Source organism: Lemur catta, chromosome 2, assembly GCF_020740605.2.
Source record: "Lemur catta isolate mLemCat1 chromosome 2, mLemCat1.pri, whole genome shotgun sequence".
In the NCBI taxonomy this organism is placed as follows: Eukaryota; Metazoa; Chordata; class Mammalia; order Primates; family Lemuridae; genus Lemur; species Lemur catta.
Genome location: NC_059129.1, coordinates 66,032,587 through 66,048,665, shown reverse-complemented (window position 1 = coordinate 66,048,665; position 16,079 = coordinate 66,032,587). Strand labels below are relative to the sequence as shown.

Here is a 16,079-nt window from a genome sequence, read left to right as displayed (position 1 = left end):
GCTTTGATTTCTCCCCTCTTTCCTTACCCTCTCCTTTATGAGAACAAATCCCAGTTGTTTCAAGGCTGCATTGTAATGCCAACTCCTCCAAAGAGCTTTGCATTAACCTCTTCCCCTTTGAAAGCCTGTATTATCTTGTTTCAGGAATCTGTATTTCTAGTGTAGTTTAGCACTCCATCTTGGGTTATGATAATTGACAAATGCCTCCTTGCTCCTACCAAATGGCAGACTCCTCTAAGCCAGATTGGTATTTGGTTTATCTTTGCCTCTTCTGTAATACCTGTAGTGCCTTGTAGAGATGATATGCTCTAAAATATATATACATATATTTTTGAGACAGAGTCTCACTCTGTTGCCTGGGCTAGAGTGAGTGCTGTGGCGTCAGCCTAGCTCACGGGAACCGCAATCTCCTGGCTTAAGCGATCCTCCTGCCTCAGCCTCCCAAGTAGCTGGGACTACGGGCATGTGCCACCATGCCTGGCTATTTTTTTTTCTATATATATTTTTAGCTATCCATATAATTTCTTTCTATTTTTAGTAGAGATGGGGTCTTGTTCTTGCTCAGGCTGGTCTCGAACTCCCGAGCTCAAACAATCCGCCCCCCTCAGTCCCCCAGAGTGCTAGGATTACAGCTGTGAGCCACCGTGCCCGGCCAATATGCTCTAAAATATTTGTTGAGCAATTCACTAAAATATAAAAATAGACACTAGAATGTTATACAAACCAGGAGCTCATAGATCTGCACTGTGAATGCTTCATTTTATTTTCACATCTTTTGCATCAGTCTGATTATGTTCTTTCTTTTGTGGCTGCTGTTTTTCAAGGTCACTGTTTCCTGAGATGCCACCTTTAAGTTAGATTGTATTCTTCCGCTGTTGGCTAATAACGAATGACTAACTCATTTATGCTTTCTTCTATTATAAATAAATGACTTTGTTTGTTTTTTGTTACCTGGAGAAAGAAGTTTCTGCTCCAATTTTAAGAAAATTTTTCAAGAGCTAGAGGCAGACTTAGTCTTATATCTTATTTTCTTGTTCATGCAGTTAACCTTTTTCTAATATTAGGAATATTTCCCTACAAGTCATTCCTGACTAATGGACTTTGCTGTGTGAGTCATACATGACTCAGCAAGTATTTTGGATGTTTTAATGAGTTACCATTTATTTAAGCAGGCTTCAGAAACATTAGTCATTGTGAGAGATTCAGCTTGTATGCTTTCACTTAGTGACTAATTGAAAATAAGAACAGAAGAGATAATTTACCTGGTAACTTTCCAAATTTTCAAAGGACTTTGGCATCAATTATATCATTTTATTGCATGAAAATTGTGTCACATTGGCAGTGAAAAGTACTAGCTTATCTTAGAGACCCCTCTAGTCTTTACAACACACTGGGAAAAGCCATCTTAGAAAAAAAAAAATGAATGAATGAAATGAACTGATGGAATAATGATGGATTAGAAAAGAAACTGAAACAGAAAAAAATAGGCTTTAAAATTGAATGCCTGAACAACAAACAAAACCTTACCACTTAACTAAAGAGCACTAAGAAGACCTCAGTAAATAGATAACCATATCATTATGTTAATACTCCAGATTGTGAAGATACTAATTTCCCCCAAATATTCAATTGATGGGAATTCAAAGTACTAAAGAAGTTTGTTTTTTTTGTTTTAAAGAAGATTGGTTTTGAAGTTTATCTGTAAGGGAGTATGGCACAAAACTAAGAAACTTTTGAAAAGGAACAATGAAGGTTTCACACAAACTGTTGCTTCCTGTACTGGCCACACCACTCACTCTCAATGGCTCACTTCTGACGCTAGATGTGGGGGTTTCCACCCCCATACACATCAATTCTTCAGCAAACACCAACCAGCCATCCTATAATTCAATTCGATTCAATTCTGACACTGTCTACCTGGAGCTAGAGTCACGTCCCACAGGTTAAGGGCTCAGTTCTGTAAGACTGCCCAGAGTCCAGACGCCAACTGCAAGTCAAAAACTTCCAAGTGACTGGCTACAAATTGGGGTTCCCATGACCCCCTCCTTGAATTCAATCATTTGCTACAGTAGTTCGCAGAACTCAGGAAAGCACTTTACTTATGTTATCGTTTATTATAAAGAATATTAAAAAGGATACAGATGAATAGCCAAATGCACAAGGCAAGGTGTGGGGGAAAGAGTGCAAGGCTTCCATGTCCTCTCTGGGGTTCACCATCCTCCCAGCACCTCCATGTGTTCAGCAATCTAGAAGCTCCAAACCCCATACTTCAGGGATTTTTATAGAGGCTTCATCAAATAGGCATGATCGATTATTAACTCAATCTCCAGCTTCTCTCCTCTTCCGGGAGGATGGGGTGTGGGTTGGCCTGAGGTTCCAGGCTTCTAATCACAGCTTGATCTTCCTGGTGACCAACTCCCAGGCAGTTGTCCTCCAAGAGTTGCCTCATTAGAACAAGAGACACTCATATCACCCAGGAAATTTCAAGGAATTAGAATCTTTGTGTCAAGAACTGGAGTCAGGCCGGGCGCAGTGGCTCACGCCTGTAATCCTAGCACTCTGGGAGGCTGAGGCGGGTGGATCGCTCGAGGTCAGGAGTTTGAGACCAGCCTGAGCAAGAGCGAGACCCTGTCTCTACTAAAAAATAGAAAGAAATTATCTGGCCAACTAAAAATACATATAGAAAAAATTAGCCAGGCATGGTGGCGCATGCCTGTAGTCCCAGCTACTCGGGAGGCTGAGGCAGGAGGATCACTTAAGCGCAGGAGTTTGAGGCTGCTGTGAGCTAGGCTGATGCCACGGCACTCACTCTAGCCTGGGTAACAAAGCGAGACTCTGTCTCAAAAAAAAAAAAAAAAAAAAAGAACTGAGAACTGGAGTCAAAGACTAAATACTAGAACAAAAGATTCACCTACCACCCTTATTGCTTAGGAAATTACAAGGGTTTTAGAACCTATGTGCCAGAAATGGGACAGAGACCAAATATATATTTTTTATTATATCACAATATCACAAAAGTATACTTTAAATATGTGGTAAATAAAACAGTGCAGAATTAGTGTATCAACAAATAGATCAACAGAATGGAATATGGAATCCAGAAACAGACCATTTAGTAGTTTTAGAAATTTAGTTTATAAAAAGGATGTTCTTTCCTTAATTGGTAGAAAATTTTTATGTAAAAAATATAGGCTCGAAGACAGTTGGCCCCATTCTTTGATGTTTCCTTAGTTATGGAACTCATGATTTCCAGCTGGACATACTGCTGCCCACAGTAGAGACAATACCTGCCAGTCTCCCTTGCAGTATGGTGGTTGTGTGATTAATTGCAGACCAACGGGATGTAAGCACAGGTTGGTGCTATAATCTTTTTTTTTTGAGACAGAGTCTCTCTCTGTTGCTCTGGCTAGAGTGAAATGGTGTCACCATAGCTCACCGCAACCTGAAACTCCTGGGTTCAAGCAATCCTCCTGCCTCAGCCTCCTGAGTAGCTGGGACTACAGGTGCATGCCACTACACCTGGCTAATTGTTTCTATTTTTAGTAGAGACAGGGTCGCTCTTGCTCAGGCTGGTCTCAAACTCTCGAGCTCAAGCAATCCTCCCTCATCAGCCTCCGAGAGTGCTAGGATTTCAGGTACAAGCCACTGAGCCTGGCTAGTGCTATAATCTTAAAGTGTAGTATATGACCACCTATGCCCTTCATCCTTCCTGCTGGCTGAAATGAGAACATGATATCTGCTACCTGTAGCTGTCTAGGTTTATGTGGATAAAGCCATGGTTGTGATTGGTGGAGTGATAAAATAAAAGGAATAGGAATCCCTGACACTGCAAGCCTTGACTTTCCTATCTTTAAATTTTATTTTTGGAGGAAAATAAAGTTCTATTTAAACTACTACTATTTTAGATTTTCTGTTATCCCTAGATTAACCCAATTTTAGCTGACACAGATGTAAGACTACTGATTACACATTGAAAAAATGAAATTTAAAATTTACAAAAAAGTAAAAGACGAAGAAATAAAGAAGCCACCTTATCAAAATCTGTTAAAAAGGAAATAAAGAATTTCCTCAACCCAAGGCATATTTTTTGAGTCTAGGTTTCATCTCTCTATTGCTAATATAATAATTCTTTAAAGGGGTATTCATTTATTTTTGTGGGATAATGGTGTCAGTTCCAAAGTTCACTTGTAAATTTCTTGCTTAGCACATGGAATACATTTTCCCTTGGAATTAAAGTTATAGATGATGGTTGGGTTCCCTGTGAGTCAGTGCTTTGGAGGGCAATGGTAGATTCTGATGAACATGTAGGACTTTAAACCAGAATACTGATAGTGGTTTGCATTTCCAGGCCCCTATCCTTCTAATGTAGTCATGATGTAAGTTTACAGTATTGTATGTATTTATAGTACGCATCAGTCCATTTTGCACTGCTACTAACGAATGCCTGAGGCTGAGTAGTTTATAAAGAAAGAGGTTTATTTGGCTCATGGTCCTGCAGGGTGTACAAGAAGCATGGTGCCAGCAACTGTTTCTCATGAGGGCTTCAGGGAGCTTCCAATCAAAGTGGAAGATGAAGGGGAAGCAGGTGTGTCACATAGAGAAGGAATGTGGGTGAGAGAGAGTGAGAGAGAGAGGAGGAGGAGCCAGGCTCTTTTAAACAACCAGCTCTCATGTGAACCAATACAGTGAGAACTCACTCATGATCATGGGGAGGGCACCAAGTCATTCATGAGGGATCCGCCCCCATGACCCAAACACCTCCCACCAGGCCCCACCTCCAACACTGGGAATCAAATTTCAACATGAGATTTGGAGGGGCCAAACATCCAAACCAGACCATAGTATTATGATTGTAAATACTATTTATTGCTTAGCCCAACATCATACCATGATTATTTTCCCTTTACTATAACTTTTTGTTCTCCTTAAGGTTGGTTAATATTCTTAACAGTTAATTTTGTTTATTTGCTTATCTTTCTATATATGAATCATCAATTTGACCCTAAACTTTGCAACCAATTGTCTAAATCTCCTCTTAATACATTCAGACCCACCAGGTATTCTTACAATGCCCAATATTTTGCAGAATCTCTCCCAGGCCTTCAGGCCTGCTTTCATCTGGGATGATTTCCCTGGAGGCCTTGTGTACACCCACCATCCTGGGAACTCTCTTCACTTCTCCCATGAGCAGGATCCCCTGTTTTTTGAACTTTGCATTTTTTTTTCTTTTTTTGGTTTACTTTCTTTGTAGTGGAGCACATCTTTCTAGCAACCTCCTAAGAAAGGCTTCATAATGAAGGATACTGTGTCTTTGGAATATCTTGGTGTATCCTCACACTCACTTGCAGGTGTGACTGGATAGATGGTTTTAGCTTTGAGATTGCTTTCCCTCAGAATTTCAAAAGCACCATTCCATTTTCTTCTAAATTATAGCTTTGCTGTTGAGAAGTTCAAGACTCTCTGGTTCCTAATCCTTTGTAACTGTATTCATTTTCTACTGCTGTATAACAAAATTGGCACTGATTTGGAGACTTAAAAATGACAACTGACAACTATTTATTATCTCCTAGTTCTATAACTCAGAAATCAGGCTGGGTTCAACTGAGTTCTCTTTTTTCAGGGTCTCATAAGGCCAAAATCAAGGTTTTTATTTTGGGCTGGGCTCTCACACGGAGGTTATGGGGAAGAATGTAGATCCAAGCTCTTTAAAATTTTTGGCCAAATTTAACTTTCATTTGTAGGGCTAAGGTCCCTGGTTCCTTCCTTGCTGGTGATCACTTGGGGGCTGTCCTCGGCTTCTAGAGCATGTTCTCACTGCTTATCATGTGGCCTCATCTGTCTTCAAGCTAGCCATGGTGCATTGAATCCTGATGGCTTCCAATCTCTCTGAGTTTCCCTTCTGCCACCAGCCAGAGAAAACTGCTTTTAAAGGGCTCAGGGGATTAGATAAGGCCCACCCAGATATTCTCTGTACTTTAAAAGCAGTGATTTGGGATTTTTATGGCATTAGCAGGTCCCTTAGCTGAAGTACCTAGTGTAGTTTGATTAAATTACTGGAGGAAGGAAATCTTGAGGGATCTCTCTTTAGAATTCTGCCTAGCACAGTAACCATTTATACTTTGCAAAAGAGCCTTCTGTCTCCTAGGAAGTTTTGATGTTCTCCTTGGCTGTTTGAGAACAGAATGACTTTAAAGGGTTTAAAATGATTTCAAGGGGATTTGCAAAAATACAAAATGGCATCAACCTTCTATTTTATGTTTTAGAAAAGACAGGTATTATTAAAAATGTTATTTATGTTAACATGTACTATGTTCATTAATATTATATATTTAAATGTGGTAAATATTGATTTCCGTATTTCATATGAATAAAAGGTTTTTGGAGCTCTCAATAATTTTTAGTTACAATCCCAATAAATAGGATGATACAATTAGTAAAAGAAGGAAACATGGACAACACCAGCTACCAAATTTGCTAAATTAATAGTGTTATAAAAATGTATTCTGTGGCACTTTCCTTCTTTTCTTAAAAATAGCTTGGGCTGTTTTGGAATAATTTTTGACTCATTACATGTGATTGCAAGCTCCTTATGTGCTTTGGAATTCAGAATTTCATACTTCCACACTCACAACTGACTTCATTTAACTTTATGAAGTTTGTGCTAAATATATAAATGCTTATGGATATGTGCATATCATTGAAAATGCTGAATTAAAACAAGTTTTTTATTGTATCAACTTTACATAATTATCATGTATTGTTTTCAGGGAGCTGCATTGTTTTCTACACATTGCTTAATTAGGTTTCAAGAAGGGGAAAATGACAAGGAGAGATTACTTTTCTAGAACAAATGAAAGGGACAACAAAAAGTTCTTCAGGTTCCCTGCCAATGTGTGTTTCTTCTCAGCCCTGAAATCACTGATCTTCCACTTGTCCCCACTCCAATTATTTTTTTTATTACAGGTTTTCAATCTCAATCCCGTAAAAAGATCTACCATTTTCTTAGAAAATGAGCTGTTTCTGGACAGAACTAGGAAGTGGTAGGAGCTGGGTATATGGAGGGGACTTTTGGGGGCTTTTGTGAACAGGTGTTCTAGAACTACTAGGATAGTGGAAATATTACTCTTCATAATTTTTGCACCACATTCTCTTTAATAAAGGGTGTCATTGCAGTCTTCCAGTTGTCTATGTCACAATTGGATGCATATAAAGGAAGAACAAATCCATGCAGCTTATAGAACAATCACAAATTTGGAGAAAGCTAAGGTGGAAGTATTCTTCCGTCATGGTTATTATGGCCTTATGCTCACTTGAAACTACATTTTTGTGATTGATGAAGGTTGTGGGAAACGACTATTCCCTTCTTTGGACTCATTTATTATTCTCACAAATCATTGCCTTGGTTCCACCGGGCATGTTTTTATCCTATTTCTTTAACAGTTAGTGCTGGGATGGCAAAAACTTTGTGTTGCATACACTATACTGTAACATATAGTTACATAAACATAAAACAAAACCAGAATTATTGTGATTTAATTTTGCCTCACAATAAAAAATAGGTTTAATTCTTTACTTAATTTGCATCCTTTGCTCCTCCAATCCTGTTTCATAATTCATTAGTAGGGAGTAACTTAGTCGTAAACAACATACTGTTTTCCCTTGTTGGTACTTAGTAAACTTTAGCTTCTGCAATCTGTTCTCATAAAATGAATCCCATAATTCCTTTAATCATTTTAGTCACTCTTCTCTAGATCCATTCAATTAGATTACAACTTTTTGGCAAGAGAAGTACTTGAGTTGAACAGTCTTCCCATATGTCGTCTCAGAAGAGTGGTAGGGGAAAGGCTTAAATCTTTTACATTTATGGCTCAATGGCTACAGTCATTTTGACTGATATAGCTCTCGGAATATAATAGGTATTGAACAGATGCTTGTGAATGAAAAATGTTGAATATGGACTTATTGACAATTTATTATTTTTCCCATCTATCTCTTAAGCCCTTCACTGACATGTAGTTTCTCCTTTGGAAAAACTCATTTTAAATAGTAAGAGTTTTAATGTATATCATGTTACTATCATAGATTTTGTTATAATATCATATGTACAACAAAGCTTTAAAATATTTTTACAAAAATGGGCATAAGAGGTATTAGCATTATACATTGGTATGAAATCAAGGGCCCAGGAAAGGATATTAGAAAAAACTCATGGGTACACATTGAGAAGATGAGATTGTGAAAGCAAGGTAAGGGAAAGAAGATGAAGTTAATCAAATTGCATATTAGAAGATGATAAAACTCCCAAGAGAAAATTTGGGTAACTAGTGCTATAAAGAAAGGATTTTGTTTTTAACATGTCCTAATATGTAACCCAGCTCGGATAGTTCTTTTCTTTGACATAGAGAAGCATTTCAGAAATGGAATGAAATGAACATTTTTCATAAAACATTTTTTCTTAGCACAATGGCACCCATTTTGCCTGGAGATGAGCACATGCTGGAAAAAGTTGTAAAAGTGGAAGTAAATATCATTTTATTAAGTATGAAATGTCCTATTTCCTTAAGTACTCACTTTGACAGTGGCTATCTTTGACATTTCACTTTGGCACTCTTTATTTTATTTTTATTGTGAAGGTACATCCTCAGTCTTTCAAACACACATTTTGGCTTGTGATTATCTTTCAAAAAAATTTTTTAGAGCAATGTTTGTGAAACCATGGATAAGTCAAAAATTTGTGTTTTTCAAATATGAGTTCTGTCATGGAACCAATGCAGTGCCGACAACTCAAAATATCAATGAAGTGTTTGGGAAGGATGTGGCTAATGAACACACAGTACATTGATGGTTTGAGAAGTTGCATTTCGGTGATTTTAATCTTGAAAATGAGCCACATGGGCGGCCTGAGACCAAGGTAGATAATGATGACCTGAAAGCTAAAGTGGAAGCAAATCCATCTCAACCTATGCCTGAATTAGCATCAAGGCTTTTTTTTTAAATTTAGTTATTATTATTTTTTTAAGATTTCAGAGTATTACAGAGGTACAAACACTTTGGTTACCTAAATTGCCTTTGCACTGCCCGAGTCAAAGATACAGCATGCCTGTCCCCCAGAGAGCATGCACTGCACCCGTTAGGTGTGAGTTTACCTATCCACTCCCCCCTCCACCTGCCCAACACCCAATGAATGTTACTTCCATATGTATGCATAAGTTTTGATCGATTAGTACCAATTTAATGGTGAACACGTGTTGTTAGTTATTCCATTCCTGTGCTACTTCACTTAGAAGAATGAGCTCCAGCTTCATCCAGGATAATATAAGAGGTATTAGTTCACCAGTTTTTATGACTGAGTAGTACTCCATAGTATACATATACCACATTTTATTAATCCACTCATGGATTGATGGGCTCTGGGTTGTTTCCACATCTTTGCAATTGTGAATTGTGCTGCTATAAACATTCGAGTGCAGATGTATTTTTTTTTTCCTTTGGGTAGAAGTCCAGGAATGGGATTGCTGGGTCAAAGCGCAGTTCTACTTGTAGCCCTTTGAGGTATCTCCATATTACTTTCCACCAAGGTTGTACTAGTTTGCAGTCCCACCAGCAGTGTACAAGGGGGCTTCATCTCAGAGATTCAGGGATGGTCCAATGTATGCAAATCTATAAATGTAATTCACCACATAAATAGAAGCAAAAACAAAGACCATATGGTCCTCTCAATAGATGCAGAAAGAGCATTTCACAAAATTCAGTACCCTTTTATGATAAAAATGCTTAAGAAAATAGGCATAGATGGAACTTACCTAAAAATGATAAAAGGCATATATGACAAACGCAAGGCCAATGTCATACTGAATGGGGAAAAATTGTAAGCATTCCTGCTTAGAACTGGAACAAGGTTGCTGTCTGTCACCACTTCTATTCAACATAGTGCTGGATGTCCTAGACAGAGCAATCAGACAAGAGAAGGAAATCAAGGGCATCCAAATGGGGGCAGAAGAGGTCAAACTATTGCTCTTTGCTGATGATAGGAACTTATATCTAGAAAACCCCAAAGAATCTGCTAAGAGACTACTGGAATTGATAAATAAATTCAGCAAAGTCTCAAAATCAGTGTACACAAATCAGTAGCATTAATATATGCCAACAACGGCCAAACTGAGAACCAAATCAAAGACTCAATATTTTTCACAATAGCAACAAAGAAAATACCTAGGAATATATTTAACTAAAGAGGTGAAAGACCTTTACAGGGAGAACTATGAAACATTGAGGAAGGAAATAGCAGAGTATGTAAACAGATGGAAAACCATACCATGATCATGGATTGGCAGAATCAACATTGTTAAAATGTCTATACTCCCCAAAGTGATCTACAGATTCAGTGCAATCCCTGTCAAAATACCAACAACATTTTTTGCATATCTAGGAAAAATAATTCTACACTTTATATGGGACAAGAGAAGACCCCATATAGCCAAAGCAGCCTTAAGCAAAAAGAAAAAATTGCAAGACATCAATTTACCAGACTTCAAGCTATACTATAAGGCTATAGTAACAAACAGCATGGTGCTGGCACAAGAACAGAGACATAGACCAATGGAACAGGACTGAGAACCCAGATATAAAATCATCCTCATATAGGCATCTGATCTTTGACAAAGCAGACAAAAACATATACTGGGGAAAAGAATCTCTATTTAATAAATGTTGCTGGGAAAATTGGATAGTCACATTTAAAAGACTGAAATAGGATCTACATCTTTCACCACTCATAAAAATAAACCCACAGTGGATAACAGACTTAAACCTAAGGCATGAAACCATAAAAATTCTAGAAGAAAATGTTGGAAAAACTCTTATAGACATCAGCCTAGGCAAAGAATTTATGAGGAAGACCCCAAAAGAAATCACAACAACAGCAAAAATAAATAAATGGGACCTAATCAAATTAAAAGGCTCCTGCACAGCCTACAGAATGGGAGAAAATATTTGTATGCTACACATCTCACAAAAGGCTGATAACTAGAATGTATACGGAGCACAGGAAAATGAACAAGAAAAAAAATCATACAACCCCATTAAAAACTGGGCAAAAGACATGAAGAGAAACTTTTCAAAAGAAGATAGACTAATGGACAACAAACATATGAAAAAATGCTCTACATCTTTAATCATCAGGTAAATGCAAATCAAAACCACAATGACATATCATTTAATTCCAGTGAAAATGGCTTTTATCACGAAGTCCCAAACAACAAATGTTGGCAGGGATGTGGAGAAATAGCATCAAAGTTTGATGTTATTATTCCAACAATATTGGACCATTTGAAACAAATCAGCAAGGCAAAGAAGCTGCATAGGTGGGTTCTGCATGAATTAAATGAGCATCAAAAGAGAAATCATCTTGAAGTTTGCCTTTCTTTGCTGTCACGACATAAAGTTGAACCATTTCTACATCATATTGTCATGGGTAATGAAAAGTGGATTCTTTTTGACAATCATGTTTGGCATAATGCTTGGATCAAGATGAAGTGGCAAAACTCAGTCCAAAACCAAATGTTCATCCAAAAAAGCTGTGGGGTCTGTTTGGTGGTCCAGCGCTAGTATCATCCACTATAGCTTCATGAAACCTGGTCAATTGATGACAACAGATGTCTTCTGCAACCAAGTGGATGAAATGATGAGGATGCTTGCAATTAAGCAACACTTCTCAAACTAAACAGGCTGAACTTGGAAACTTTCTGTCATCTACCATATTCCCCAAACCTGCACCAACTGACTACCACTTCTTCCAGGCTTTGGACCACTTCTTGCAAGGAAAAATATTCAATTCTCAACAAGCTGTGGAAAATGCCTTTCGCAATTTCATAGCCACTCACTCTCCAGGCTTCTTTGCTGCTGGCATAAACAAACTACCATTAAGATCTCAAAACTGTGTTGATAATTTAGGCACATACTTTGATTAATTGTACTGCTTCTTGTTTGATATATAATAAACTAAACTTTTGATTCCAAATCAGACATTTCATATTTAATATAATCTCAGAAGAGGATTGACAAAATCCCAGGTGAGGCTCTGGCACAAGGCATGGGAATTAAACACCCTACCAGAGATTTGTAGAAAAGCACTAAGAACAAGTCTAACACTAGGATAGAAGACATGGTCTTTTTCCTTGGGGAGATCTAAGAGTTCACAACAGCCATGTTGAGGATACAGTTTTGGGTGGGAATCAGTATCAGAACTAGGTCTAAATCCAAGATCTGGATGTAGGTCAGGTTGCACAGAGCAGAAGCTTCAGAGTCAATCATAGAACAGGGTCAATGTGATGAAAATAGAGACAGTTATTACTGTTCTTAGGAAATGAAACTTTTAAAATGGACAGAGAGAGTCAGGCCTGATTGACTGGTTGGAGTTCTGGCTTGGTATTCCTTAAGCCTGGAAGACCCAGACAGAAGTGATCAGCCATGGAGACTATGCACTCATATCAGGGTCTGGTTTGATTCAGAAGAAACTCCCTATCCTCCCCCACCAACTACTTTAAATTGCAGTTCATGGCAGCATAAGTGAAATTTTAGACTCCTTTTACTAGTGAAGAGAAATCACTCCCTATTTCCTCTGAGTTAGGATTGTTTCTGGGACCCTATGGGGCAGCCTGTAGATGATTCCATGTTCACTGTGGACAGCTGGGATGGGCTGGGATTTGTCAGAAGCTGACATTTAGAGAATTGGAAGGCTAAAGAAAGACAGCTACAGTTATATAATGAAGGACAAGAATTAATTTGGAGGCCAGAAGGGACCCAGAAAAGAGAATAAAAAATGGGAATTACAAATGAGTGGCTCTTTGCCATTGGTAAAAATCTGGGTCACTTACAGCTGTATTTTTCCATTTGTGTTTTTGTCTGTGGGCTTTGATGATACACTTGTCTAATAAATGTTTCATCATCTGATTCTGACAATGGATTTCATTCTAGAATACAATTGTTATATAACAAAAATTCAGTATGTTGGGGAAAAAAGTCAATCAACACAGTTTTAAGCTTTGTATGTCCTTTGTTTGCAGGGAGTCAGGCATAAACGAGCATTTGTCATCGACTCTTCCAGTGCAATTCTAGCACACTGTGCCTTGGGCATGACACATCAGAGTCTGATGTTTATCTTTTATTACCTGCCAGACCCCTCTGGAAAAAGCCTCCATGGAATTCATCATCTGCAGTCTTTGTTGTAGGTATGCATATAAATACACGGTGAACGCATTTGTTGAGGATATTGTGGTTTCCAAAGCTGACTTAAATAAAAAAGTGTTGAGATGAATGATGAAGGGGACCTTCTGCAGGAGGTATGAAGCTAATAATTAAAATGTTATTTACCAAAATACTGACAGCAAAGCTTTTTATTTTTTTACAAAATTTTTTTTTATTTTTTATTATTTATTTTTCTATGTCTACTATTTGAGTGCCAGTAAGAATAAGGGCAGCATGACTATACTTGTTATATGTCTGCTTTGGAGAAGTTTGTGAAGAAACTCTCTTGTCTACTACACAGTGAGTTTATAAATATAATAAAAACTAAACAGTTCAAAATTTTTGTCTAGGAAAGTTCACTTAGTTTGAATAATCATTTAAAATAACTTCATTAGCCACTGAGTTGCAGCAGCATAAGTATGCTGTAAGTATGCTATTTATTCCTGTTTTGGTTGTTATGGAGAGAACAATCTTTGTTTTTCTCTTTGGTCTTACTAGTAAAAATGCTTTGAGGTTAAACAACTAAAGTTGAAAACCTGTTTTTAAGTTTTATTTGGAATGCATAGCATATTAAATAGTGATAGCCAGTCATTGGGTCTAGAATATATTAAAGTAATTGATTGTCAATAGGTAGCACTTCTCATCTGTTCTTTATGTGTATGTACCCAGCTTCTGCTCTTATATTTCTGACAGACCATTCTGAAAGACTGAAGTGTAGACTTGGAGTCAAGCTGTAGTAAAGTCTGGGAGGATACAGGTTTTCTTTAGGTGAAATTAAGAAAATATAATGCAAGAAGCATCCCTATAATGTGCAGGGTACAGTGGAAGACAAGTGTTTTGTGTATGAAATAGTGGCTTAGAGAGAATGGATCTGGTCCTCGCTCCTCCATCTAGTGGAAAAGGTAGCTGAAATCTAAGGAAGAAGGGAGTCACTGCTACATATAATGAATATAAGCAGTGTGCTTTGGGATGGAGACAAGAGCTAATGTACTTTCCACAGGAGAACTGGGCAAGGTTATGTGAAGAAGGGACTCAATGTGGATGAGCTGTGGCTTATCCTGTATTATCATGTCATTGTCTTCGGCATAAAATGATGGACATGTTTGTGTAAGAGAATGAATTTAGCTGAAAGTAAATTTGTAACTGCAAATGAAGCCTTAGAGAAAGAAAATAAGGGTGACCAGTATGCACATTGTTAGCTATTTAGGATTTTGACTCTAACGATTTAACTTCTTTATGGACTAGGTTTTGCTTATTACTCCTGAAACTATGGCAGAACTGTGTTTTCTTCCAAGATCCCACAATTTTAGCCTAGAATTCCAGGTGATATAGCTTCTGTGAAAATCCTTATGAGCCACACCAACCTCAAGACTAATCCAGACCAAACGTTGATTGTTTACTCTTAGGAGAATAACAAAAACCAACAATGTGATTTCAAAGTACACAATTTTCATAGCAAGAAATATACTCTCTCTTTTGGGAAAAGGTTTCTTATAACTAGAATAGAAAATTATATTTAATAGGTGAAAGCGTCCTTTGCTGGACTCTTGACCCACCTCTCCACTGAATAAGCTCCTTCATACCCTGCTGCACAGGGTCATATTCTCAGCAGAAGAAAGAATATGGGAGGAGGAAGAGAGATGGCATGTGACATTCCTTTTCTAGCTAACTATGTCTGGGAAAGAACAATGATCTTGTTACGTACCAGATGCTCTGGTAACGTGAGCAACAGCAGCATGAAGTTAACTGCAAAAATACAGCAGCTGAACAAAGGTTTGATGGATTTAGAAGGGCAGATTGCATGTGTGAAGAAAATCCCCCAGGATTTTCTTCCCCAACCTGAACTTCCCCGACCTGAACAAATTCTTTGTCAGAATCTTCAGTAAAATGAACACTTACTAATCTTAGATTTGGTACTTTCCTAAGGAATATTTTACTGAGATTCCCTGTTCAAAGCAATGCCATACAGTCATGCATGTAGCCAAATTCTTAGCAGTGGTAAACAGAAAATAGACCAAAAACAGATTCCTTTTCCTCAAAGTAGACCCTATAGGTGTATAAAGTTGTAAAATTGAGGGAAATGGCAGCACATAATACTAATTAAAATCTATTTATCAAGAACCTTCCATGTGGTGCTGAGCTGGGTGATATGCCAAGAGAGTTGGGTAAGATCTGTTCTCCGTTCTGTAAATACTTATAACTCAACACAGAGAGGACTGGAACAGGTAGACACAAAGGGCTGACGCTTGCATATCATAGAAGGAAAGAACACCATCTGGGGTGGGACCAGAGATTCATCCTGCTCTGCAGGCTTTATCTGCTGGGGGCACAGCGTGCAGACCTCTGGAAGGCTCTGACTGACCTTCTAGTGGCTGGCCTCAGCGGCTAGAGATTTACTTACTTCAATTTACCCTATATTCCCTGCTTTATGCCATTTGTGCTTTATGTCGGTGTGACTCTAGAGTCACACTCCTGATCCTTTCTTATATTTTCAATGTGTTTTGTCTCTTAGGATTCTGAAAGTTTGCATCCACATTTCAAGGTCTGTAGTTCATTTTATACTTATTTTTATTTACCTCAAACCTACCTACTTCCATTTAAGAAATCTCGATGTTAAAAATTAGGTTTGTGTTTCAAGGGCAGAGGTGAAGCTCACATTCCCTGAAATCAGAATGCCTGTATTTTCTTCTTGGCTCTGCTACTTAATAGCTGTGTGACATGGGGCAAAACTTCTCTGTGCCTCATTGGGATACTAATAGTGCTGACAGAAAGAGATTTTACAGACATTAAATGAGTTAATACATGTTAAGTGCTTAGAACATAGTGAGCACTCA

At 37.9% G+C, this 16,079-nt stretch overlaps 1 protein-coding gene across 2 annotated transcripts in view; it reads left to right on the top strand.

Moving 5' to 3' along the window:
- Window positions 1-13,272: 13,272 nt before the first annotated feature.
- LGSN (lengsin, lens protein with glutamine synthetase domain) overlaps window positions 13,273-16,079 on the top strand; it is a 39,647-nt gene continuing 36,840 nt past the window's right edge. Inside the window, exon 1 of one of the 2 annotated variants that reach the window (XM_045542237.1) lies at window positions 13,273-13,340. In XM_045542237.1, coding sequence (XP_045398193.1) covers window positions 13,311-13,340 — 30 coding nt within the window. In that variant the 5' untranslated portion in view covers window positions 13,273-13,310. The remainder of the gene's footprint in view (window positions 13,341-16,079) is intronic. The other variant, XM_045542238.1, reaches the window with a different exon arrangement.